This window comes from Vicugna pacos, chromosome 1 (genome assembly GCF_048564905.1).
Source record: "Vicugna pacos chromosome 1, VicPac4, whole genome shotgun sequence".
Taxonomy (NCBI): domain Eukaryota; kingdom Metazoa; phylum Chordata; class Mammalia; order Artiodactyla; family Camelidae; genus Vicugna; species Vicugna pacos.
The window spans coordinates 66136047-66163363 of record NC_132987.1 but is presented as its reverse complement, the minus strand read 5'-3'; the positions used below and the strand labels follow the sequence as shown (position 1 = coordinate 66163363).

At 41.3% G+C, this 27317-nt stretch overlaps 2 protein-coding genes and 1 long non-coding RNA gene across 3 annotated transcripts in view; 2 read left to right on the top strand and 1 right to left on the bottom strand.

Annotated features, from left to right (window-relative positions):
* Positions 1-19374, bottom strand: part of PARP9 (poly(ADP-ribose) polymerase family member 9) — a 26486-nt gene extending 7112 nt beyond the window's left edge. Inside the window, exons 1-8 of the mRNA XM_072964014.1 lie at positions 19190-19374; positions 15245-15326; positions 14383-14416; positions 11556-12403; positions 9156-9377; positions 7639-7857; positions 5150-5213; positions 1387-1758 (exon numbers count right to left, since the gene is read on the bottom strand). Of these exons, the coding sequence (XP_072820115.1) occupies positions 1387-1758; positions 5150-5213; positions 7639-7857; positions 9156-9377; positions 11556-12403; positions 14383-14416; positions 15245-15326; positions 19190-19374 (2026 nt within the window). The remainder of the gene's footprint in view (positions 1-1386; positions 1759-5149; positions 5214-7638; positions 7858-9155; positions 9378-11555; positions 12404-14382; positions 14417-15244; positions 15327-19189) is intronic.
* Positions 5199-9139, top strand: LOC140697216 (uncharacterized). Its single transcript, XR_012074075.1, has 3 exons — positions 5199-5456; positions 6517-6721; positions 8873-9139. It is a non-coding gene; the product is annotated as an uncharacterized lncRNA (long non-coding RNA).
* DTX3L (deltex E3 ubiquitin ligase 3L) lies at positions 19373-27317 on the top strand. The gene is made up of 5 exons (XM_006215753.4): positions 19373-19556; positions 20419-20630; positions 22416-23942; positions 24314-24531; positions 25349-27317. The coding sequence occupies exons 1-5, from the start codon at positions 19373-19375 to the stop codon at positions 25416-25418; spliced, it is 2211 nt and encodes a 736-aa protein (XP_006215815.1). The 3' UTR covers positions 25419-27317.

Sequence of the window (27317 nt, the reverse complement as noted above, 5' to 3'; positions counted from 1 at the left end):
TTAATTTAAAGTAATGCCACAAGCTTTATAGGAGATCAATGTTATTTTGTCTCTTGTTCTCTTGAGAACTATCAGGGTCAGTTTAAAAGCCCACATTCATTACATTTCAAAAGCTAAGCAGCAATCATCATCTTGGGTCTCATTCTTAAGTATTATTTTTGTCCACGTTTTTTGGTGGAATATGGAAACGTTTATTGCAAACTCCCACTCACTTTGACCATATCTGCCTGAATTATTTTTACAAACAAATGGTGAAAATAAGGTGTCCTTTGAAATTTTACAGTTGAATTTTTGTACTAAATTCATTCTCCAAATTATAACCAGTGATCTTTCTAAAATACAAGTCTGAACTTATCTTCGCTTAAAATCCTTCAAGGCTCCGCATGTGTTTCTAGAAAAACTCTGAATACTTACTTTCAGTGATTTATAAAAGTCTTGCATAATCTAGGCCCAGCTACGGTCTGATTTCTTGAAAGTTCCTTTTTTTGCCTTACTAACTCCTACCTATTCTTCACTTCTCCATTTACAACACCTTCTCAGAGAAGCTTTCCCCTTACCTCCCACGTCTGGGTTAGGTGGCTCTCCTGGTTGCTGCCAGAGAACTTTCACCTTCCTCTTCCATAACTAACCTGCTTACTTCTCAGTTTCCCCAATTCGATTTTGAGTGGGAACAATGTCCATCTTATCACTGTATCCCCAGCAACTAGCACAATGCTTGGCACATATCATGGGTGCAATAAACATTAGCTGAATAAATGAATCAAATAAGCCTCAATCTCCCCAGGCAGTATTTTCAACGGTATAATTTCCTAGTTAGCTCTAGGGCTAAGTTAAAAGGATCTCTCCAGACCCAAATTCCTAGTCATCGTGATGGATTTTGCCTCACTGATTGATACCTGAGTGGACCACATGGTACCAGTAAATAATTTACTTTGGTGAGAGGGTTCAAAGTAAGTAACTTTAGAGACCCTAACGCTGCCAGCAATAAATAATCGCAATAAAACCCTATTAAAGAAATGAATTAAGTGGGATGTGTCTATATTTAAATGCTTCATCTGCAGAATTAGGGATGGACATTTTTTCCTAAGAGCCTGGGCTTGGGTTACCCTGAGATTTCCATGTAATTGCCCCTTAGGCAATCCATCATCATCATCATCATCAGTGTGTGTATGTGTATGTGAGTGTGTTTTCATTTACTAGTAACTAATCCTGCTGGTAGAAAGCAAGCCAAAAAATGGCTATAGAAGTTTATGGCCCAGCACAGACGGAGCTTGGTTTCCTCGCCTCTTCCATTCTATCTTATCCACTGACACACATGCATGTTCACACTGCAAAGAAGGAATAGGTGGGAGAGCTGACTTTCCAACTTAACAAAAAGTTACTCACCTGATAAGCTCCAAAGGACTTGCTCCTTTTTTCTTACCATTTCCTCTTGAACTTCGCACAGCATATGTTCAATCTTCATAACCGCCTCAATGAGGTCGGCCTGGGCTCCTTTAATCTCTAACTTTGCCTTTCCTAGACTGATAATCTCTGAGATAGAGACCTGTAACATTTTCTGAATCCGGGATAAAATGTCATGTTCCTCTTCCCCGAGGTAGAGGATATGGTTATCCTCAATGACGTGGCAGTCCTGGAGGGTCAGGATCCTCTGGATCCATGCTTGAGCCTCATCTATCTTTTCCTGGTTGGATCCCATCAGCTTGATGACAGGACCTTTGAGTCCATTTTCTCTCTTCTCTCTGGTCTCCTGGCAGACTAAAAAGACTATCATAAGTAACAACAGAAGGCAGCCAGTTTAAAATCAATGCATGAAAAAAACCACCATGGCCAGTGTTCGCCCCGAGGATATTGTCACCATCCTCAGCAGTAGCAGCTTCAATTAAGTACCTACATCTGAGCACTTAGCACTGTGCTGAGTACAAAGGAAATCTAAATGCATGGTTTATGGCCTTTTGGGGAACACAGGGTTTAGCCTGTAAGGGGCGTGCTTTATCATGTCTTGACCCTGCTGTGTTGCATTAGTCAATTCACAGATGAGCTCACCTTGTGATCTCACCCTGGATGTTAACCAACTACCAAGTCCTGCTGAATGGGATTTTTCTTAAAGTCTTGTTACCACTGGGTTTAAAATCAAACATATATGAAAGCCACAGAGCTTAAAGAGCAAAAATTCTTTTTTAAAACAACAACAACATGTGTTTCTGATTCTAAAAAACAATACCTGTTTATTATTGAAAAATGGGAAATTATTGAAGTACTACAAAAGGAAGAAATACCCATAATTTCACTATCTGGGATTGCTTTTTATATCTTATCTGTATATGGCAGGACATTTTGTACCTCCACAACTAGCATTTGGAGCTTAGCAGCTGCTGCTACTGCTACTGCTGCTGAACATAATAATACATTCCAGCAGAAAAGGAAACAGGACTTGTTTCCAACCCGTCCACCTGTACCCTTCTCCACAACCCCCTCCCCCAAGGAATAAAGATATATATAAAGAACAAGAATCTCTGATGGATTAGAATGACTCTGAACCCAATGTGACATAAAAGTGGGATGGGCAATGGACTAGCTAAGAGGGAATTCCTAGGTGAAGCAGTATCTAGAATACATAAAGAATTCCCTCAAATCATGAAGAAAAAGAAATAACCCAGTAGCCAGTCAGGCAAAAGATTTCACAGAAAAGGAAATAAAAATGGCCCATACATGTGAGAAAAGATGCTCATCTTCATTGGCAGTCGGGGAAATGAAAAATAACCAGATTGACAAAAACTCAGAAGTCTGACAACATCAAGTGTTAGCAAGAACACAGAGCAAGTGGAATTTCTATAAATTCAAATCACATGTAAAACTGGAACAACCACTCCTGTAATTAAAGAACTTTGGGACTTCTGTATCAGGAGATGTATACAAGAAAGTTCACATTCTTGTTTGTAACAGAAATTACCTGCATGTCTTTTAAAAATAACTATTAGAGTAATGAAAAGGAATAAACTTTAGCTACATGGATAGATTTCATAAACACATTTTGATAAGAAAAAGTAAACTGAGCACTTACTATGTTCTAGGCATTATTCTAAGTGCTTTACATGTATTATTTTATTTGATTCTCACAATCCTACAAGATAGGTACTATTAGTAGTACCCATCATACAAATGAGGAAACTGATTCATAAAGTTATTAACTAAGATGCCCATGGTTATAGGACTTGTAAGTGGTGGCCATGGAGCTAGTAGGTGTGAACAGTCTGACTCCAGTACTCATACAATTCTGCTTCCTAGCAAGTGATCCCAAGACAACAGTGGTCATGAGCATCTTTTCCCCTGTTATAGTAGTTGCATGGTACCAGGAGCTATGACAAAGTACCAGGACACACCTTTCTAGGTAGGTAGGAGGAGAAGAATGGCCTTCCTCTGAGAAAAATTAAAAGCCAGTGTTTTAGACAACAGTAAGAAGTGACAGAGAGCCTTAAACTGATGACATATTTTTTAACCCTTCTTCTGCCTGGGAGATTATTTAATTTTTAGGAGAAAACAAAAACAATACATGGTGACACCTCATTTGTCCATGATTATCAAGAAAGGAGAATTATTCTTCTAGGTAACTAAATTGTTCAGATCGCTAAAGGAGTCTCTCCTAGCACCAAAACTTGTTTGTTTGTTTGTTTGTATATTTAAACATATTTAATTTTAACTATTTATTAGTTACATATTTCTAATGGAAGCACACTTCCCTGCCTTCCTAAATAGTTAAACTTTCCTTGATAATCTGAGATGATCGTCATTAATCATTATTATTATCAATTACTGTCCTAGGCTATAATTTACAAATGTCAAGAATTACTGAAATAAATGGTGCTGCCTGGCGCCATTATTCAGATTAATGATATAGAGACACTTGTATGTTCCTTTTCCATATTATCATCACCTAAAACTCCTCCTATCCAGCTCCCCTAGAGTCACTGTGGTTCCCCAAATATGCACTCCATTTGTTTGCTTCTGTGAGTTTTCTTCACTTTGGGTGCCCCACCCCACCAACTCTGGCCATTGAGAATCTTGCCATCCTCAAAGCTCAGCTTAGTTAGAATCATCTTGCCTATGAAGCCATTCTTGCTCCCTTCCAGGAAGAAGGCATCTCTCCCTCTTCTGAGCCACCTGGGGAGTTTGTCCATCCTCTCATTCATTATTTATTCCCTGGCATCTGTTTAATGCTTTGCAATTTACCGAATTTTTTTACATACATAACCTCCAGTTATTTTCACAACAGTCTGTTATTATCATCATTTTACAAATAGATAAATAGGCTCATACGAGGTGCAGTCACAGGCCAGAGATTTTAAAGTTCCTCCTTCACATTTCCAACCCTGCTGGACACTGAATGTCTGTAAGTGAACTCTTCTATTTAAAGGGCATAAACAAATCATTTTGACCCTAATGGAAAATATCTTAACGGTTTCTATTGCTGGTTGAATGTCTGGTGTTCTTAACGTCTATGGGACATTGTGGATTGAAATGGAGTTATAAGATAAAGTTAATCCTTATACGATGACAACCAGGATTGGTTTAGTCCAGTGAACCCCAAAGCTGGTTCAGCAGCAAAACTGACTGGGCAGCATTAAAAAATATACATGCTTAGCCCAGACTCAAGAGTTCCTGAATCAGAATCTGCACAGTTAGGGTCATACATATTTTTATTTGTTTGTTTTTTAAAGTTTCTGTCATGATCCCAATGATTACTCAGGTTTGTGTAGCATTGGGTTAATTCATTTGTTATCTGGTTATTACTGAGCTGTGTTTTCTATGACTACTAATAAGTAACCCCATTTAGATGTCACTCCATTCAAAGCAGAAAGAGTAACTGGCTTAGTAAGCTTTTGAAAAAAATAATAGACAGCTATTTGTAAATGAACTATCCACACTGTGGATTACCCACTGCAACTTAGCCTCTCTCTGTTCATATCATGAAAATAGACTGAGCAAAAACAGAATCATGGTCAGGTATAGAGCAGGCTGGCATTCAATTACAATTAAATATTTTTGGCTTATTTCTTCTTCTTCTCCCCTCCACTAGTTCAGATGATCAAGAATAGCATGAGCCTATGGTGGTAGACTCTACTTCTAGGCCCGTGAATTTCTTACTCACCACTAGGGTAACTGTTAAGACCGTGCAGCTTGACCTTATTCTTTTCCATTTCAGCGCTGAAAACCTACAAGAAGCAAAACAGAGCAGAGAGTCCTAAGTGAGGCTTTTAGTCACTGTCATCATCATTATTATATGACAGTCTACACACAAAGATTTATGTATATTGCCAAGCAGATCCTTTAACAGTGTCTATTTGAAAAAATTCATCTCTCCCACGGTTTGGAACCACCATGTCCAGTGTCTTCCCTGTTTAAAGTTGATGCACTCGATAGTAATTACTTCACTGAAAAAGATGGTAAATAATGAGGTAAAGACTAGATTTTTCATTGCATCTGAACTTTGACAATGAAGTTTCTTAATCTGTAGGACATTTTCTTCATAAATCATATTTGCACTGCAATTTCCAGGGCAAAAAGCTCTTGATCTTACCATAGTTATGCAGTACCTGAAGAGGTCATGACAGGGAAATTCCCTGCCCTTCAAAACAAATGAGATAGCATTACCTGATTATAAATAGACTAATAATAGCTGCCATATGCAAAATGGATAAAAATCCACTTTGAAAGACAACAGTAACTTAATCGGCATCAATAACATAGAAGGTGTGGATAACAAGCAGATGGTCTGCAAGGAGTTTGGAAAAGTAGATCCAAATGGCAAGAACTTGGCAGTTTTTCCAGCTATGTCCACAAACGTCCAATACCCAATGTGAGGGATGTCAGGAGTGTTCCTAGTAAGGTATTCCTTATTCTAAGACATAATGTCTGGCACAAGGTAGATGTGCAATAAATATTTGTTAAATAACCAAATGAATGACTATCCACCACCTTTATAGATACTCAGCTTCAGCCAGGACCCTTATCATCATGAAATACTGGGTAAACACAGTATTTTGGTCAGCTAAGGAGTTATTTACTCGTTGTCATTCATGAATTGGAAAGTTCACGCGTGTGAATATAAGTATACTTTATTGTGAGTTTAGTATAGGTTGGTCTTTCTGAGTCAGGTCAACTCTAGATGTCTGACAAATCTATTTTCTGGAATGCAGGGACCTTGCCAAGGTAATGCCCCCTGTGAACTGTGTCAGTTGTCCTCTAATCTTTCTGAACACACATCCCTCATTGAAAGACCTGTTTACAAAGAAAAGACGTGCTTAGCGGAAGACCAGAGATATATACGTATCTGTACACACACGTCATACTCCCACATGGATATAATGTAGTGCTAACACTGAAAAATGCCTGAACGAATGGTCAATGTCCAAGGTATTACATAAATTACTGTGTAAGATAATCCTCTTCTTTGAGTTGCCAAACTGAAAGCTGTATCATCTCTCAAGTCATTTTTTTTTATATTTTTTTGTTTAGTGGCTCAGAACACAGGCTTTGGGGTCAGACCAACACCAAAAGACCCAGGTTGGAATTTTGGCTCAGCCACTGGACTAGTTGTGTGCATATTAACTTCTGGTTCCATGTGTAAAATGAAGAAGACAACAGTGGCTTCATCACAGGATTGAGGGGAGTGAAAAGATACAGCTTCCTCCTGGCACAGTACCTGGCCGATGCATACAAGGCAACTACTTTTATTATTAGCCCCTAGGAGGGCCCTCCAACTGTGGTTGATCTTTGTGTATTGTTGAGTGACCGTGTACATTTTTGTTTGTATGTTAAAGAAAATGAGCGCCTTCTTTTCTAGATGTGGTTAATTCCCCTTATAGGGATATGGGGCTTTATGGATAGTTCAGGGATATACTCAGGGCACCTATCTAGGCCCCGTAATAGTCCTCTGCTTGGGAGGAAAACTGCTGAACTTCATTTGAATGACAGTATGATTCATTTTGTCAAGAAGGTAAGCTACTTCATCAGGTAATTTTCCCCCATCCTGCAGGTCAGCTGTGGATAAGACAGTGGTGTACTGGAGCTGGCTTACATCAGCTCACGAGACCCCACTGTGAACATCTCTTCCAATTCCTCCTTCAGCCATGCAGCATCGATAGTATGATGTCAGTAATGGAAATCAGCACACTACAGACCTCCCTGTGTCCAGTGAGGCAGCAAAAGGACTAAGAACCTTTACACCGGTTCCAGGAAAGAGCAAGCTAGAATAAGTCTAAGTTTGTTTCCTTGTAGGGAGAGAGAAAATGGCAACCACACACGTGGAGATAGGTTGGGAGGTAGGGAGGAGAAGCGGGAGGAGCAGAGGACCCCACACTAAAAACTAGGAAGTCATTTATTTTTAAGGAGCAGAGGGAAGAATCAATGCCAACAAAGGAAAAGAGAGAAGCTAGGTAGTGTGGTAAATATGCCTTCGACAATAACTTTCTTCACTAGGTCAGAAGTGAGCAATTTATAAAAATTAAATTTCACCAAGTTAGAACATCACCATGCTGTACAGCACTTGACCCCATGTCTTACTTTAGAGATATCAAACAGATGTTGTTGAGTGAATGAATGAATGAACTGTAGGACATTTTTAAGATATTAACTCACCTTATATGTCTCCAGTTCTTTTGGAAAGATCACAAACTTTACAGTTAATTGTTTTTGCAAATGGTGTTTGGCAAATAGCAAAACTTCATTAAACATTATCTCTGCTGCTGTACCCTTCAGAATACCTATGACTCCAGTCCCAAGGGCAGGAAAGGAAATAGAAGCTATATTTAGCTCAAGACATTTTTCCAAGCATTCCTTCATTGCATTTTTCAATACCTGTAGGAAAAAGACAAATTTAAGATCAGCCTTGAATCAAAAATAAGACTTCACTTACACATTAACCCTGCCCATATTTTACAATGCCAACATCCACTATCCTTCAGGGCCATGTCTACGTCTCCTCAGGGGACAGAAAAGGTCCCATGAGACAGGGAACCCATTATAGTAATAAGGTTAGATGAGAAATGAAAGGGCTGAGAAACTGAAGTAACTGAATGGTCCATTTTGTGCCATTCAGGACATCTGGGTATTGTGATTTCTACCAGTTTATGTACTTCTCCCCAGGTCAGAGAGCCAAACTTCAGTTTATCCCCTTTCACTGGACACTTCTAGGTCAACATAAAGAGCTTTTAGTAAAGGAGAGAGAGATTAAAGCAAATAAGCAACATTTATTCAGTGTCATTAAGTACTGTCATATAATTTATTTTTGGCAGATTTAAACTTCCATCAACATTTTAACATTCAGACTGAATACTAATTTAGAAAGGTTACCTATGGAAGGACCTTGGAAAACTGAGGGGTAGAGAATGACTGGAGGACATATTTGGGATCTGAGGGCTCTCCAGACAAAAGACCAGAAACGGTGACAAAGTAAATAAAGACAAAGGTAGAGAAGGGGATCAAGTTTCCCTCTCTCGTCATCTCAGTAGGTTTCCCCTGTTCTCTGATGCATGTCTTATGTGCCTCAGTTGTAGAGTCAGCCAGAGAGCTAAGCTCTACCACAAGCACAGGTGGGAAGACAACACAGGTAACAGATTTGACCAGAATGATACTGGAAGGGAAATCCCAGGTGGTCCTGGAATCTAACCGATGGCAGGAAATATGGAGAGCCTGAATCCCAGGCCCTGTAGGAAAAGGCCTCCAGGGTCACTGGGTGTGGCAAGATGAACAAGTGTGCAGAGTGTCTGTGTCTATCTGACGTATAACCACTTAAAACTTAGACATGGGTTAGGTGATATTTTAAAATAAACTTAAGGTAACTTGTGACCACAACACCTGTTTCGTATTTCAGGTATTCACAGGAGTCGTAGAGAATGGGGACTATTCCACTTGACAATAATATTTCATGAATGTAATGACATGATGGAAGTTCAACAAAGACTACATAGGCTCTGGAGCTACAGAAAGATAAATTTATTTTAACTTATGGTGAGGAAGAACATGAAAACAAATACATGTATGTTCACGTGACTGAAGCATTGTGCTGTGCAACAGAAACTGACACAACAGTGTAAACTGACTGTACTTCAATAAAGATACATATTTAAAAAAAGGTAAATTTATTTTGACCTTACCAGATTTTGTTCAGAAAATTGCCACAACACATGGTATACATATTTGCAGGACAGTTTAAATCCTTTTGTGACCAGTACAGACTGGGAATCTAGCGGTGTCTTACTCATCTTTTGGCTAAATTCCTGTTCTAGTTCATCTCCTGCTGCTCGCAGAATTGATTTCGACACAGACCCAAATCCAAAATCATAATATGAATCTACAGAATTAACAATTACATCCGTCTGCAAAGGGAAAAAATGAAAAGGATTAAATCACTTTTTCTTAAATGACTAACTGAAATCTTTATTTCCCTGAAAAGCTTTGAAAAGCACTTTTGAAGATCCTAAATCCATAAAAATACCATTTAATAATGGATATAAACTCATTTCCAAAGAGTGATCATTTGATTGCCATGTGTCTGTTTGTCCTATTCTCCTACTGAGAAATTAGGTAAAGTTGTGTGGATGATATAATCTTTATTGCAAACATCTGTCAGCCCCTTGCTGGCTTCTACCTCCAATATTCCCAGATTCTGAGCAGTCTCTGTGATTTGTTGTATGTTATCAATCAGTGGTTTCATTTCCTGCCCTAGTGTCATCACTTTTTTGCTGTTTCTAGGTGATTTTTCATTTTGCTTTATTTTAAACAGAGTGGAAATAAAATTTCTCAAAAAATTTCTACCTCCTAATTTGTATTTTTAAGGTAAGTAGTACATGATTAAAGAAAGCACAAATGAGACAAAAAAGTCTTTGGTGGCAAGCAGGTGTCCCCAGATCCCCCTCACCCACCTATCCTACAGGCAACCATTTCACCAGTTCTTCATCTGTCCTTTCAGACACAGACTGTACATACACATGGGCTGTATTTTAAATAATGTCACCTCTTAGAGTTGTGCTAAAAGGGGTTGTATCCTTCTTTCCTCCCATGCTCAAATCCCCCTAATTCATCCTGATGGTTTTGGCTCCCTTTGGGAGTAACTTAGGTACTTCTCATGGATGTTAACAAATGTGTCACTCTGAAAATGCAATCAGAATTTGCAAGTTGGGGGCACAGGGACACTCTACAAATTTTAAAATCTCTAATGTTGGCGATAAATAGATACAATAAAATTTTAGTTAAAGGAATAAGTTATTTAACCAGGATGTTTCCCCTTTAACTTCTAATCGACATATTAATGACTTATCAAATAAATATTTCATGTCATGAGTCCCCTCAATCTTCTTTCTAATTGTCTTGAAGGCAATAAGTGGCATTTTTCTACTTGTGATTAGGTCATTTGATTGTGGCCATAAAAAAGTCCCTGATCCAGGAAAAAAAAAAATATATATATATATATATGGCTTTATATAGTCTTTGTCTTCCTCCACGGAAGCTCTTGCTCCCTGCTGCCCCCTGAAGTTATTCATCAATAATTTGGTGAACACCTAGATGCATGCCCAGAGACCAGCTCTGGGACTACAAACCTTGATCCCCACCCTCAAGGTGCTCTTTGCCTAGCAGGGAAGCAGCACTAATCCAGAAATACCTAGGTTCACTGTCACCCTGACTCCCTCCTCTCCCTGCAGGGCCCTCACCTTTATGCCCAATGATCCCTGGCTAAAAGCTAAGTTACACTTTGTATCCTCCACAGCCCCTGGCACAGAGGCATATACTCAGAAGATAATCTACAGCTCCATATGGGTTTGATGACTGGTCCAGCCTATTATTTTTAACCTGTCAATTCCTCTGTATCTCTCTGATTAGTCATTGTAACCACCCAGGCCTCTTCTCCTGCCAGTTCATAACCAACTTAACTTGATATCAGATTCAAAACTCACATCTTCTAGAGTAATCCTTCATGGTCTACTACACTCCACACCTGTCACAAGTGTACATACTCATATATATTATGAATACCCTTTCTATTAAGACTTCCTTGTTTATTATTGATAGGTTGCTTTAGAAATGTTCAGATGATTTGTCTCCCCAGTGAGATTTTTCAAATAGAGAATCTTTTTACTCAAAGAGAATATAATAGATTTTAACTACCCTGGAATCAAAGATTGCTCTATTTCCTCATGGTGCCTAAGAATAATAGTAATAATAATCATAAATAGTTATCACATGCCAAGTTCTACTCTAATAAGTTTATATGTATTGATTTCAACTCTAAGATATAAATGCTATTATTATCCTCATTTTACAGATGAGAAAACTGAAGCCCAAATGGTAAAGTAATTTGAATCAGGTCACCCAGTTAGTACAGGGCAAAGCTAGTATTCAAATCCAGATGGCCTGGCTCTGAAGTCCACACTCTTATCCTTAACAAGATACTTTCTAAGCAGTGTTTGAAACAGTCTATACTCAAAACATAATTGGTAGCTAATAAACAGTTCAGAGATCCCCTTTGGCAGTGCAAGAGAACGGAAGCAAAGACCTACCTCTTGCAGTTCAATGAGGCCCGAGACAATCTGGAGAGTCAGGTTGTTCACCACCATTGTATCAAAAGGGGAGATGACTTCTTGACTCACCCAGGATTCTAGCTCGTTTCTCCCTAGGATGACTTCTGAAGCAGTTTTAAAGGCAGCAACAGTAGGGTCCTCATTGCTTACCAGATGAATTTCTTTCAAATTACTGGCTAGTTGCTCATTTTGGGAATAACTCTTAATAGTTTGCACAATGATCTGTGTACACAAATCCAGAGGGAATTTGAAAATTCCAGAGCTCAAGGCTGGAATTGCTATTGTCTTGATGTGCAAATTTTCATCACTGACATGATTCAAAACATTGACAATGGCCCAATACAGCTTATTGATACATTCTGATGCATCCATTGACCCCCACCGAGGCCCAACAGCGTGGATAATGAATTTGCAGGGAAGCTTCCCTGCTCCTGTGACAGCTATCCCACTAGTCGGTATTTTGCCAAATGAAGAAATGAATCTTCTGCTCTCCTCTTGGATTTCAAGGCCACCAGCTTTCACAAGGGCCAGGGCCAGGCCTCCCCCATGTATAAGGTCTTCATTGGCTGCATTCACCACAGCATCAACAGCATGTCTGGTGAGGTCATCCTTCCAGACAGATAACTCTAGCCTGGGAGTCAGCATTTTTCTGAAGACTTGTAGAGACTCATTGTTACCTTCCTGAGTTGGAGAGACCAGGGTAGAGATACACCCAAATTTATTCTGGAGGACTTCCCATAGCTGACTCTTATTATTTTTTAAAATTTTGAAGTCACTGTGATTAATGGAAATCTGTTGACTATAGTTTTCTCTGAGCATGTCAGTCTCTGAAAAAGGAGAGGAGATAAAAAATAAAGAAACGAGCAAAGGTTCCTTTGAAAAGGATGTAATTCTACTTCACACCAGGAGACTGAACTTCCCATATGCAAAAGAGACATGAACTTCCTCTACGCCCCTTCCTGATCCTCGCTCTCACCTCGACCTGTAATTAGACCAAGAGTTTTCAATGGTAAGTTACCAAAAGTGCGTACTCTTATGCCTGGCATATACCAATAAATAGTAGCTATTATGACACAATGATGGTGGTAAGAAAACTGCATGCATCAAGGCTCATAGATTTTAAAAATCCACATAAAAATGGTGAGTTTGGGAAGACCCATGCTTAAGGCACAATTATTGGAAAGGACTTGTGAGTCAAAAATATGTGGAGGCTCTATTCATAGACTTAAATTTTTTTTTCTATTTTCTTTAATGGGGGAGTTAATTAGATTTATTTATTTATTTATTTTTAAACAGAGGTACTGGGAATTGAACTCAGGACCTCGTGCACACTAGGCATGAAGTCTATCACTGAGCTATACCCTCCCCTCTTGGAGGCTCTATTCATAACTTGTTTGCTTTTGTCTTAGTTTGGGTTCTCCTAGAAGCTGACTCTGAGACAAGGATTTGAGTGTAAGTTTATTTAGGAGGTGATCCCAGAAAACACCAGGGGCGTGGGACAGGGAGAGCAGAGAGGAAAAGTGAGACAGGGGAAGGAAGGAAGCAAATGAAGGAGATGTTACGAAGCAAATGAAACTTAACTCCAAAGGGGTGTGGGTGGGCCAGTGTAGACCACACATCTCAGAGTTATACCACAAGAGGGGTAAAGGAGCTAAGATATTTATCCAGCTTCTACCAGTCACCAGTCGAGGATGCTCCTGGGGTCATGGTCCAGCAGATGGGTGGAGCACTGACAATGCCACAGTAAATAATTCTTCATCATACTCCTGTTTTTGTGGCACGATTTTGGTGGAATTAAAACTGACTGACTAAAAATGATTCTGTGTATGTGGCAGGCAAAAAGATGTGCTGCTCAGATCGCCCCTCAATGAAGAGGGGGATATGGTTATCTGACAGCCTCCAGTTGTTAGCCCATTGGGGCCCATCTCAGCTCTCCAGGCAGCGTCATGCTATTTTCAGGGTGGCCCCCATCAATGGCTGAAAAAGGCCACTGATTCCAACGTGGGACCCCACCAGCGGGCAATCTCAGGCTGCCAGAGCTTTGCCAGGTTTTTACAACAGCCTGAGGGCTCTGTCTGCCCAATACAGTTTCTTTCTTCCTTTCACAATAAATCTTTTGCATTCCTAACTCCATGTTAGTTTTGCTTCCCGGAGAACTCAACCTGTGACAACCCTAATTCATGGAGTCTAAGGCATTGTTATTTAGATGCTCCTGATGCCAACTAAGTCATGGCGTACTATCAGTGGCTAGGGAGTGGCCTTATTTCAGAGATGTGAAAAAAATGTGTGCCCTGAAATAGATATAATATAGTAATTTATTATTTTTTCACTTCAACTTTCATTTCTAATCTGAACCACCTAGAAAGACCTCTGGTGGCCTCAGCTACCTAAAAGAAGCATCATATGAGTAATCAAAGCCAACAGGCCTGTGCTTTGGTTGAAAATCTCAAGTGGGCCACCCTAGGATTAGGCAGGTTCCATTTGGCTCTTATAAGCCTTGTTTGTTGAGCAAGGAGATAATCAGTGGGTCACCTCTTCTGGTCAGTTTCAGAAGGGCTGTGGTCAGAAGAGTCTCACATCTTGCGGGCAAAGGATAGAATCAACGGGAACTCAAAGAGAGCACATCTGGTGCCACATTGCCTGTGAAGCTGTCCCCCTTCCGAGGCATGTGCCGGGTCGCCACAAGTCCTGCAGTCACACACCTGAGCACTTCTAGGGGAGACAGTCTCCTTCTGTATTCCCCTTTCTCCACTGAGGAAAGATCTGAGCAAAGACTTTCTGAGACAAGAGAATGAGGTGATCCTACCTGATTTCTCATTGTAAGCTGCTGCTCCAACACCCTGTGAAAAGTGAGAGTGGTTTAAAAAAAAAAAAAATGAGACCGAATGACTACAGATTACTGCTGACAAACAGCCTAATAAACATAAAGCAACAGAAACCTTCCTATAACCACTGGGTTTGAGGGGAAAGAGGAACACATTTGTTTATCTGTTCGTTTGATCAGTGTGCCTAAAATACTTGAAACACTAAATGTTCCAGCAAACACTGACCCTATCCCACTTCCCTAGAGGCCAATGCACTTTAATTCAGGATGAGATGAAGGGTTAGACATTAACACTTGAAAGGCTCAAAGGTCACATGCCAAAATGTCCCAAAACTCTCAGAAAGGACTCCAATCTCCAAAAGCTGGTGGGGTTTCCCGGGGAGAAGAAAAGACAAGGGCACATGGGCCTCATCGGCTACAGCTCCCCATCTACCAGTAAGGATCCACTTTCCACTGCTTATTTCATGACACAAGCCTGAAGGTGGAATTGTCAGGGTAAACAAATGAGGTGCCTTTTCCCTAGGCCTTATTTTTATTCCTCCTCCATCACCCTCCCTTTCCCAATCCTGCAAAAGCAGAACTGCTGAATGAGTAGAGAATCAAAATGATACTGAAGTGACATCTAAAAAAGAAATCACCCATCCTTATGTTGACTCTGTTGATTAGATTAGCATATTCTTGATTTCCCATCTCTCACATGGGGCAAGGAGGAAAATTTATAGGGATATTAAAACCAAGTAAGAATGCCAGGTGTAACTGAAGACCCCAGATTTCTTGCTGTTACAGGAAGAACCATTCACATGCTGATCAAGGTTTATTATTTATATACATTTATGCTTTTTACCTTGAAAAAGTCCATCTTCCAGGTCTCTGGGGTTTTTGTATGTTGACTCCGTTTTGCGTTTCCCAAATATGGCAGCCCCCTTCTAGGAATGAAGAGAAGGATGTAACAAGCATTGAGTAGCATCTTTAGGAATTTAGTGAGAATACACAACAGGAAGATTAAACACGATTTCTGATCTTGAGTTGTTTTTAATTTCATTGGTGAAGAGGCACACATTGTTTTTGCTGCTACTGTTCTGTTTACCTTCCATCCTTTAAAGAGAGGTTCCAGTTGAAACCGTAACGGCATTTCAAAGGGAAAGAGCTGTATGGCACATAGCAGGGGAAGCTTTATGGGGAAGGTGAAGCTAGAGCCAGGCCTTGAATGATGGAGCAGGCTTTTACATATTTAGAAGAGGAGGATGATAACAAGTGGTAAAACTGAGCAAAGCATTCAAAGAACAATGAGGAAAAACCAGTCTATGAGTGAGTGAAGACCCCTGGAGAGTGTCTGAAGAAAGAAGGAGCTGCACCTGTGCCATTCATGGCGTATAGTATTGAGTTTGTGATAAATATCCCTGATCTATTAGAATGGGGACTACCTAGATAAAGATCAGAGACCTTGGGAAAACATAATTTTAATGATTTTTTTTCCCATCTAACAGGTAGGAATTAAAGACTGGATTTTGAGGAGAATAATGACGAAAATGACTACAGACACAGTTACCCACACTTGTTGCCACATGGTTGCCTTTAGGCCTATGAAATGATTTCTAATACCTTAGAAATAGGAAACCTTTGTGCAATTATCTACAGTATCAGAGCACTATTATTCTTGTGTCAGGAAAAGCAGTTAAGTCCAAATACAATCCTAAAATACAAGAAGATGCATTTTTGCCTCCAGAGGGCACTGCTGTTTACACAAAAGGACGCCTTCTGCGTCTGCTTCCGCTGTGGGGTTCCCAGTGGGTTTTTGCTTTAGATGATGCACTTAATTTTCTTCTTCAGCCCAGGCTTTAAAGGTCCTGGGACAGACCTGGCAGTGGGGGTGGCATTCATTTAACCCCAAAGAAATTAGAAACAAAGAGCATATTGTCCAAAACATTCAGGCTCGTCCATTTTAAAAACAATAGCAACAAAAGCCTTCCCAACTTTCCATCACTGGTTCCTACCTCTTCACAGGCAGCATGAAGGGGCTGACTCTGCCCGTCTGCCTGCTCAACCCACTGTAGTCTAGCTCACCCCCAGCATCCTCTGAAATGGCCTGTCAGTGTCCTCCAGGCGGCTAACCCCAGGGGACTCTCTTCTGTCCTAATAATCTTTATTTGACCCCTCTCTATAGTTTCATCCTTCATTTCACTCTTTGATTTCAGAACCTCTGCTTTTTGGCTTCTCCTATGCCATCTTACCTGGGTTCTTTTGTTACTTTTCACTTTACCTTTAGAGGCCTTTTCCCTGGATTCACATCCATGGTTCACCCATTAATCATTTGCCCCAGGATTCTGTCTGAGAAGCACATCTCAGCTCATTCTACCCACCCTCTAGGGGTGATCTCATCTACTCTCATGGCTTCAACTCACCATCTGCATATGAGACTCCCATATTCGTATCTCTAGGCAATTGCTCTCCTAAGCCTCATTTTTCAAGTCGACCTGATGTCCCATAGTCCCTTCAAACACGCTGCAAAACTGGACCCATAATCTCCTCATCCCCAGTCCCCTACACCACTACCTACCCTCAGCCAATCCCCTCCAAAATCCAAGCTTTATCTCCTGGATTCTACAGTTTAGTAAATGATACACCATTCATCCACTCAAGTCAGAAATCTAGAATTTTCTCTTCTGTCCTATATTCAACTCATCACTGGGTCCTGTCCAACTAAATCACTTTCAAATATGGCCCTACCTCCTTGCCCACTAATACCACTTCACTTAAGGACCTCAGGGCTTCTTGCCTGAACTATGGCAACAAATTCTTTTTAAAGATTTAAATGTATTTAATTGTACATTTATTGTTTGAATAGGTATTATATTAATAGGCTCAATTTTATAAAATGTAAAAGGCTCCCTCCTACCCCCCTCACTAAATTTCTTTCCTAGAGGCAATAAGTTACTAGCTTCTTCTGCATTCTTCCAGAGGCATTTTTACATAAAAGGTAACATCTTTAAAAAAAAAAAAAAACCCACCTTACAAAGATGGGTTTTATTTGAGAAGCATTCTCTGCTCAAAATCTTCAGCAGACTCCATCACCTACGGTAAAGACCAAACTCTTCAGCCTGACATTCAAGGGTCTCTGTCATTTCTGTTTTCCAGACTCCTTTATACATACCCCACACTCCAGGGGAACTGCAGTGCTGTGAAATGGCACTACTTGATGTTCTCCAAACTCTCCTTCACCTCTGAGCCTTTGCCCTCATGGGGAGGATTCTCTGGGACACCAGCTTTGGTCAGACTGCTCTTCAGAGCCTGTGCCCATCCTCAAAAGGTAGCATCTTTTACACACTGCCCTGCATCTTGCCTTATCCATTAATGAATCCTAGAGATCTTTCCATATTAGCACATAGCATCTTCATTCTTTCTACTGTTCATTGCATTCCGTTGTATAGATGCACTGTAAGTTAGTCCCCCTTTTTATGGACATTTATGGAGTTCCTTATCTTTTGCTATTATAAAAAAAGAATAACTTAGTACATAGGTCACTTGACACAGGTACTAATCAGTCAACAGAACAAAGTCCTAGAAGTGGAACTGCAGAACAAGGATGTATATGCAGTCATTATTCTGGCAGTACTGTCAAATCGCTCTTCATAAAGACGGACTCATTTCTAGTCTTACCAGCCAGGTGCAAAAATCTTATCTCTGGCCTCTCCACCTCCATTCATCACAGATGGAAATGTGCCCTCCACATCACTGTCAACATCAGCTTTCTAAAATGCACATCTGATATGACACTCTCCTGCTTGCCCTGCTTTCAAGCTTTCCATATCTCCCCATTGATTTTCAAGACCTTTCACCATCTAGAACTGTGCTGTCCAGTGTGGGCCATTAGCCACAAGTAGGTCTTGAGCACTTGAAATGTGGCTAATTCCAACTGAAAGGTGGTGTAAATGTGAGATAAACACTGGATTGCAATGACTTAAGATGACAAAAAAGAATGTAAAATATCTCATGAATATGTTTTTTAACATTGACTGCATGCTGAAACGGTTAATTTACGATATAGTGAGTTAAAGAACATAAAATTAATTTTGCCTGCTTATACTTTAAAAATATGGCTACTAAAAATTGTTAAATTAATCTGTAGCCCCCATTACACTTCTGTTGGACAGCACTGATCTAGCCCCTTCCTCTGTCGGCTCTCTCACCTATCTCATCTCGTCCAAGGCCTCAGTGTGCCCTCTGTGCTTCAGATACAGTGGTCCCTGTGCCTCAGATCCTCCCCATCCCTCCTCCTCTCTTTTAGGATTCTACTTCAAACTTCCGCTTGAAGCCTTCCAGAGATTTTGCTTCTTTAATCACACGTCTGCCTCCCAGCTGGTGCGGTCAGGTGCCTCCACTCTCACCTTTACGCAGGGCAGCACGTAGTTCAGCACTGAGCCAAATGTTGAAAGAAGCGCAGAAAAACCGGAAGAGCCAGTCTAAACGATAGTTAGAGGGAGATAACGGGTTGTACGCCATAATGCAGATGAACAAATTCAAATTTTTTAAAAGTGTTGGTAAATTTAACCTGAATTCAGAATGTGAATTATATTTCAGCTGCAAACGAAAGTAACAACAATAAGAGTCAAAAGAACCACAAACTCAGGAGAAACTCTGCCTTGAGCATCTCTCCCAGTCTCCATCCTCACCAGCCTGGCCCTGGGAGCCCGCCCCTCGCCCACCCGCTCCCTGCCCGAGTCTGCAGGAGAGGAGACCCGGGAGGCTCGAGCGCCCACCGCCCCGGGGACGGGAGACGGGACCTACTCACCCGGCAGTCCGCGGCGAGGAGAGGAGGAGGAGTGGCTCTGACGGAAAACAGAAGGGATCACGGAGAAAGCGAAACTGAAACTTTGCGCTTGGGGGCAGCGCGGCGGGACACACCCATGCCCCGGCCCCGGCCCCGGCCCCGCTGCGTCGCAAGCTGCCGCGCCAGAGCCCTACACAGAGAGCCATGGCTTCGAACCTCTGCCCGCCGTCCCCGCTGTTCGTGCGGGTGTCCCAGCCCGGAATCCGTCTTCAAAGGAAGCTGGAAAAGTACTTTCAGAGCCGGGAGTCGGGAGGCGGAGAGTGCACCGTCCGTGCCCTGGATCCCAGCGACCAGGGCACCTATCGGGTGGATTTCCAGCAACGGGCGGGTGAGCTGTGGGCCAGGGCAGGGGCGGGGGAGGGGGGCAACCGCCGTCCCTGAGGGGTCCAGCTCCGGGGGATTACGTGCAGACCCAGTTCAAGCTGCCTCAGGAGAGAAGGCGAGTCTGGTATCGTCTGGTGGGGGACAGGAACTAGGGGCTTCTGCAGCCAGGAGGCGCAGCCCAACAGAGCCCAGAAGTGCCCAGTCCGTGATCTGGGAAGACTGCGCCTTCAGGTTGACACTTTCCAGTTCCTCGTCCCGATTCATAATTCTCAGCTCTCAGAAGAATAAACACCCTTCCCACCCGCCGACATCGGTCAGCCCTTGCCATTCTGCTTTTATGTTTTAAACAATTATTCCACTGATTTGTTTTTAAGAGCTACAGAAGTTATATATGCTCACTATAGAAGACAGGGTAAAGAATAAAGAAGAAAACCACCTGGTGAAAAACAATCTGAACATTTTGGTATATTTACTCCCAGACTTTTTCCTCTGAATGTCAGTAAACACATATACATACATATATAGTTACAAAACAGTCTACATTTTTTACTCCTGATTTTTTTTTCACTTATAATGAGCATTACTCCATGTCATTGAAATGGGAAACAGACAGTTTCAGGAACATGACTTTTAATGAGTGGATATTACATTATCATTAAGCCTTCCTTTCTACAGTAAAATGTAAGCTGCCTAATTAAGAGTTCTGAATATCTCCCTCAGGTCCCCTGTCACCAACTCACCATTTCAGGATGCATGGAGCAGCCCTTACTGGGAGGGTACTGGGGCAGGATACAGATGCATGAGTAAGAGGATTATTTAAAATCTCCCATTTCTGTTTATGCATATATGTAATGTCTCCACTGAAGGTAAGGAGGGAGTGTTGAAAAAAGGAAAGCACCAAATTGTGGTTGACGACAAAACTGTGACTATTTTCCTGGAACCCAATGAAAATGCAGTAGAGAAGAATACAAGGGCCAGAATGTCTTCTCTGACACAGTCACAAAAAGGGGCGAGGTCTGGTGAGAAGCATCCAAATGAAAAGCACATCCCTAATGCTGTGGATTCCTGTGTCAGAAAGGTGAGTATTGAGGGGAGTTGGGTATGTTCCTGCAAAATCCTTTCCAGTCCAAGGACCATTTACTAAGAACTTAGTATGAGCCTGGCACTGTTTAGGCAACAGGGACACAGAGGTGAACACAACAGCCAGGTCCCTGCTGGGGGTGGAGAGGTACACAGAAAGACAATAAGCAAGTAAACAAAATGAGGAAAACCATTTCAGAGAGTGATATGTGTTGAGAAAAAAATGTAATGAGGTTTTGTCATTTACAGAGTGACAGGGCCAAGGCAAGGAAGAAGAAGGAGTTTGTGTTATTTCTGACCAGAAGTCACAGTGTCTGAGGAGGTGACATTTGAGAAGGAGCCAGTCATGCAGTCATTTGACAATGACTTCTGTGTGCCAGGAGCTGGGGATACAGACAGGAACACATCAGACCCTGCCCTCAAGGAGCTTACATTCTAGTGAGGGAACCAGACAATAGGAAACAAATAGATATGAAACAAAATGTCTGCAGTGATAAGTGCTAGGAAGAAGAAGAAAGCAGGATAAATGACAGTAACAGGACCACTGTTTTAAGTAGGATATCAGGAAAAACCTCTCAAATGAAATGACATCTGAGTAGAGACATGAATGAAGTAAGAGAGCTAACTAAGTGGATTTCTAGGAGAAGAAAATTCTAGGCAGAAGGAAGAAACAAGTGCAAGGCTGACACCCCCCCCACCACCGAGTCAGACAGGAGCCTACATCCTGAGCCCCTTCAAGGAGGGAGGCCTGCTGGCTGGAGAGCAGACAGCAAGAGAGAGAGTAAGAGAGGAACTTGGAGAGGTACCCAGAAGTCAGGTCTTTGAGGGATGAAGATCAGGACTTTGGATTTTAACTTAAATGTTAGGAGATTCCTTAGATGGTTTTGAGCCAGGGGGATACAGTGATCTGATTCATATTTCTAAAGGGTTACTCTGGCTGCTGCGTGGAGAACTGAATGTAGGAAGAGGCTAAAGTGGAAAGTGAGAGAGCCCAGTTAGGAGGGGCTACAGTGAGCCAGGTGCAGGATGATAATGGCCTGGACTCTGGGTGGTCCTGATGGAGGCGTGAGCAGTGGCTGGATTCAGGAAACATTCTGGAGGAAGATCTAGAGGAAGGATGTTACAGGCAGAGGAAATGGCATGTGCATGGCATGTGTGAAGACCTTGAAGAGGAGCAAAACTTTAGAAATCTTGCTTTTATAGTACATTCAATTTGTCTCTGTCCTTTTTTGCCTAATCTCATGTGTTTGTCTTATATTTGAGCTTCTAAAGGCCAGGGTTTAGAGGACCCAGCAACACTGCATGTAGTTAGGTGGTTAGTTTTGTTTTGTTTTTTTAAAAAGGAGGAGAGTAGAAGAGAAAATACAATTATAGGAAAAAACATCCTCCTCAGATTTATGACTCCCTTCCAGGCTCACATTCTTTAGTGAGAATCACAGCAATTTACCCAGAAAGCCGGAGTGCCTTTCCGTCACTCCAACCCCCAAGGTCAAACAGATAGTGGCAGCTCTAGAAACCAGATTCCCTGTCCACAGAACTTTTAAAAGTGTTAGTGTTCAGGTCCTACATTTACATCAGAATCTCTGGAGGTGTGCCTGAGCCTCTTCCCCTCACCTCCCACCCCACCCCCAACTCCCCAGGGCTGTAGTACGTTGCATCCTCTACAAAAAGGATTTGAAAGAAGTCATAGTGGTTGTTTCTCTAGTCTCTAGACGTTCTCCTGAGAGGTGAACATAGGCATGGATGTCTAAGAGATTTTATTTGTTCCCTTTTAAAATTTCAGATCTTTCTTACTGTCACAGCTGAGCTAAACTGTCACCTGCTCTCCAAAGAGCAGAGGGAGCAGATCACCATTCTCTGCCCCAATGTCAAATGTGTGGAGGGCCGTGATGGAACTGAGAAGGTGTGTGGTGACTTCAGAGATATTGAAAGAATACATGGCTTCTTGAGTGAGCAACTGTTGGAAAGAGAACAGAAACCTGATTCTTCCCTTTTGACAACAGAGATGGAGCCACTCCATCAGCAGGATGCACACAGCTATGTTTCTCCCTCTGAACCAAAAGCCAGGTCAGAGGATAAAAGCAACCATTTCGAAGTTCCCTTGGCTTTCTTTGAATACTTCACATACACCTACCCTGATAAAATAGGCTCAATAGAGAAAAGATTTGGTACAAAAATAAAAGCTCGAGAGAGTTCTTCAAATATAGTCTATTTAGACTTCATCTCAGGTAACCTCGAAGCAGCTCGCGACTCTTTCGCCAGTGAATTTCAGAACGTAGGGACTCTGGGGCAGAAATGTATTGCTTTTGCAGACAGTAAGCAGGCAAATGAAATCAAACAAGAATTAAGCCAGCAGTTTACAAAGCTCCTCATAAAGGAGAAAGGGCGAGAATTAACCCTTCTTGGGACCACAGATGACATTTCAGCTGCTGAACATCTTCTTGCTTCAAAAACCTCTGAAAGTCTTATCAAGGCACCCGTGAAAATATTGACTGCCAAGCACATGATGAATGGAATTCAGGTTGACACTGCTCACTATAAGCTTTTAGAAGCGGAATTATTCCAGGAGATATCAAAAATAGAAAAAAAATACAACACTCGAAAGCAGGTTTTGGGATTAGGTCAGAAAACCTGCATTCTGTTTAAACCTAAAATCAAGGAGTTAGATCTGTCTGTGCATGCTTATTCAAGTTTCATCGATGCCTACCAACATGTCTCTTGTCAGATTATGAGAGAAGTTCTTTCACTGAAAGCTTTGGGCAAGGAGAAAAAGCACTTGTATGGGACCAAGTTTGCTGATGACTTTAGAAAAAGACATCCAGATATACACCTTGTGCTAAGTCAAGAGTCAATGACTTTGACTGGGCTGCCAGATAACCTTGCAAAGGCAAAACAGTATGTCTTAAACAGAGCGGGAATCTCTCCGTTAGCTGGAGAAAAATGGAATGATGACCATGATGCACCCACTGACAGCAGTGATTCAAAAACAGCTTCAACAACATTCCAGCACTCTGCCAGTTCTGGGGTATCAGGAGTGGACAAGGAAAAGGACACATGTATCATCTGTATGGACACCATTAATAACAAACGCGTGCTCTCCAAGTGCAAGCATGAATTCTGCAACCTCTGTATTGAGAGAGCCTTTTCATATAAGCCAGTCTGTCCTGTGTGCCAGACTTCCTACGGCATCCAGAAAGGAAATCAGCCAGATGGAAATATGAGTTTCATTTACTTAAAGGACTCACTTCCAGGTTATGAATCCTGTGGCTCCATTAAGATTACTTATACTATTAAAGGAGGCATACAAACAGTAAGTGTTTCTGAAGTCTTTGGGTTTCTTTCCAGTATGTTTCCCAGGTAATTATCTCCATGATCATATGCAAGGGTTTTAAATGCTGATGAAGGTACATTTACTTATAACTTAGGTATCTTTTGTGTCTAGTAAGGCAGAGAAAGGGTGGGTGGTGATTGTGTGTTGGGGTGGAGGAAGTCAGGAAGGTGGATAAGTGTTCCCAGCAGGAATTTGGGGAAAGAGGAGAAATATGAATTATATGTGGAATCTGAGCAAACCTTCAATACTTTTTTTGTTTTTTTGTTTGCTCTATCTGCAAACACATCTATAGATAAAGTAAAATTTAGACACAGGAATGTTTTCACTTGATATTTTCTTGTCTTATATAGAAAGAGCACCCAAACCCAGGAAAGAGATTTTATGGAATACAGCGAAGTGCATACTTGCCTGATAACCAGGAAGGAAGGGAGGTTCTGCGCCTGCTTCGTAGGGCCTTTGACCAAAAACTGATTTTCACAGTGGGAGTGTCTCGAGCATCAGGATTCTCAGATGTTATTACATGGAACGATATCCACCACAAGACATCCTGCAGTGGGGGACCACAATGGTAAGAATCTTTTGAAACACAATGGCTGCTAAACAGAATTTGGCTGCTAAAGATGTAGCTGTAAGGAGACAGTTTATACCAGTGGGATAGGATACAGTTAAGTATCTTGACAGATGCTAATCTGGAGTGATAACCTCAAAGGCAAAAGGATTGGTTCCCAACACCTTCTACCCTGCCAACCACAAAGTAACATACAGTGAATAAATTTTGTATCAAAGGGCGGTAGCTCTTCAGAATCCAAGATGAATGGTATCTAAGTTGATTTAATTGGGGTTTCATGTCTATTTGATGGGCAGAACCTAGGAATCTTAATTACTTTGACTTCTTTTAAGACCGCCCTTTCTTCAACCCTTCCATCAGTCCATAGACATCCTAAATATGCTTGGCTAATATTTGTCTAGAAAAATCTTAATGATGATGGAAGTTGTATTATGGGCAATCCAATTGTTCTTTATGAAATTCAGATAGAATACCTCAAACCCTTAGTATTCTGAGACTTAATTTCCCAAATGTGAAAATCTTCCTGTAGCAAAATTATTACCTTCCATAAAAATATAGTATATTGTAACTTTATGAGTCACTGCTTACCATGAGCTCAAAATTAAAAAGTCTTGTTGGAAGGCAGATCCTGGGCAGACAGCTAGGCCTACTCATTAGCTAAATGACTCACATCTGCATACTTCCAAATAATTATCAGTTATATGCCTTCAGAATTGCTTGTGAGTGTTTGCAACACTGAATGTTAATGCCAGGGACCTACTGTACAGGTTCTTTAAAACCATCTGTGATGAAGCTAAGGGCCTTTTTCCTTCTGCAGTTATGGCTACCCTGATCCTGACTATCTGAAACGTGTCAAACAGGAGCTGAAAGACAAAGGAATTGAGTAAGAAGACTACGGGAAGTCTTGAGCCCAGCTTGCAAAAGGCACAGTCGAAGATGCAGAGTAAATACTAATCTAAATCTTTATGTAAGAACACCTTTTAAATTTTTCATCTCAAGAAATGGTTTGTGTAAGAATAAGAAGTTTTTCTGGAGTGTTACATTGTACGGAAGATAAAAGCCCCAAAGATCTGTGTGATATTTTGCTGCAGAGGTACTGTGCCTCATTCTCATGGCATTCTTGCAGGGCTGTGGAGGTGGAGCATTGTGGATGTGGAATCATCTTCTGCGTTGTGCAGCTGAAGTACTAGCTGCTAGCTGATCCTCTTCTTATTGCCATCTGTGGGGCAGTCCTTCAGTTTTGTTTGTTTGCCCTTTAATCTCTACCCTAAAAGTAAAAATCCTAGTGTGAATAGGGGAGAAGAAGGCTTTGGTTATGGAAAACTGGAGACCCACGTTCCCCTCCCTGCCCCACGGCCAGAAAAGTGGCCAGGGCAGAGACTGAGCAACCTTTGGTAATAAATGGAACAAGGCTATTATTTTTCAGGACACCTGGTGTACGGCTGGTGTTTAATCAATTGTTGCTGCCTGACTCGGGTTGCTAACAACCCAGCAGAGGATATATGCTCCCTGAATCTTGGGCAGAGGCAGGAGTAAGGAAGCCATTTCTGGAGACCTCACCACTGATTTGGAAAACCGAGTCTCTTACTCCAGAACACTTGGCCTCTGAACTCTGACTGGCCTCTAACTTTGTCCTTGCTCCCCCGATCCCTGTAATCTGCCACGTGGCACGCACTTGCCCCTCCATAATAATGGTACATGCCTCTGAACATTTTTTTCCTCTAGATACTATTATACTTTTGAGTATACCCCACTTCTAGTTTTAACAGACAAATCCCCAAAATTTCCATAGACTATCATTTTCTTAGTAACTGTAGTCCCCACAGTAGCACTTTTCTCATCCTTTTGCCAAGTCCCATGAAGCCACGCCTTCTCCCTTAAAACCTTTCTCCCTGATAATCTCTGGACAGAGAAAAGGCTAGAGGTGAGCCTACTATAAGCAATATATGACTGGTCAAAATTTACTTTTACATGGTCCTCCAAGTCAGAAGAAAGTTACAGTAAGAAACTACCTGGCTATCCATGTCCCAGCCTCTCTCCAAAAGTGATGAACAGGATGTCTTTTTCTTTTCCTACAGATACACAAACACACAAGAATTTTTTTTCAGATAATAATAGTTAATATTGTGTCCTTATTTTTCCCCTTTATAAGAGCTTTATATTTATTAGTATCCCCATTTTGTAATTGAGAAAACTGATGCATAGAGAGGATAGGTACTTTCACAAAGGTCACATAATTAATAAGTACAAGTGCTAGGATTTGAAGGACTTAGTCTGGCTCCAAGGCTTCTGTGCCCCAGAGCCGTACTGCCTTCTACAGGGGTCTTCTCCCGCATGGAGCAGGCTATGGAGTTCCCAGTATTCTGAGCTTCTCTCAGAATGGATTCCTGCACAGTACTCAAAGCAGATTTCCTCCAAGGAGGTCTTGATTGAAGAACTTAAAAACCCAAAATCATTTTCTTTGTCCAGAGAGTTGAAGAAGCTTAAGGTAAATAGTATTTTTTTTAAATCAGATTAGATATTTAGCTTAGTCTGATGAATTATTCAGTGATTCACTAAAGCCTTACAGTTATTATTGTTTTGAATCTATTGATATTTTAGCTAAATTTGCTTCAAAAAAGCAAGTTTGGTTCCTGCTAATTTCTGGATCCTTGACAGCAAGGTGTGTGTATAGGCAAGTTTCATATTGTGTGAGTGGTTGGAAAGCCTTTGCATTATTGCTTTTGCTCTGTGGAAAGTATTATCATCTCTATCGGCTATAAATAAAGTTATATCCTTGTTAGGAA

Coding starts and splice junctions, on each gene's coding strand:
- DTX3L (XM_006215753.4), top strand. CDS start 19,373: ATGGCTTCGAACCTCTGCCCGCCGTCCCCGCTGTTCGTGCGGGTGTCC. Junction 23,943..24,313: donor TTAAAGGAGGCATACAAACA/GTAAGTGTTTCT, acceptor TGTCTTATATAG/AAAGAGCACCCAAACCCAGG. Junction 24,532..25,348: donor TGCAGTGGGGGACCACAATG/GTAAGAATCTTT, acceptor TTCCTTCTGCAG/TTATGGCTACCCTGATCCTG.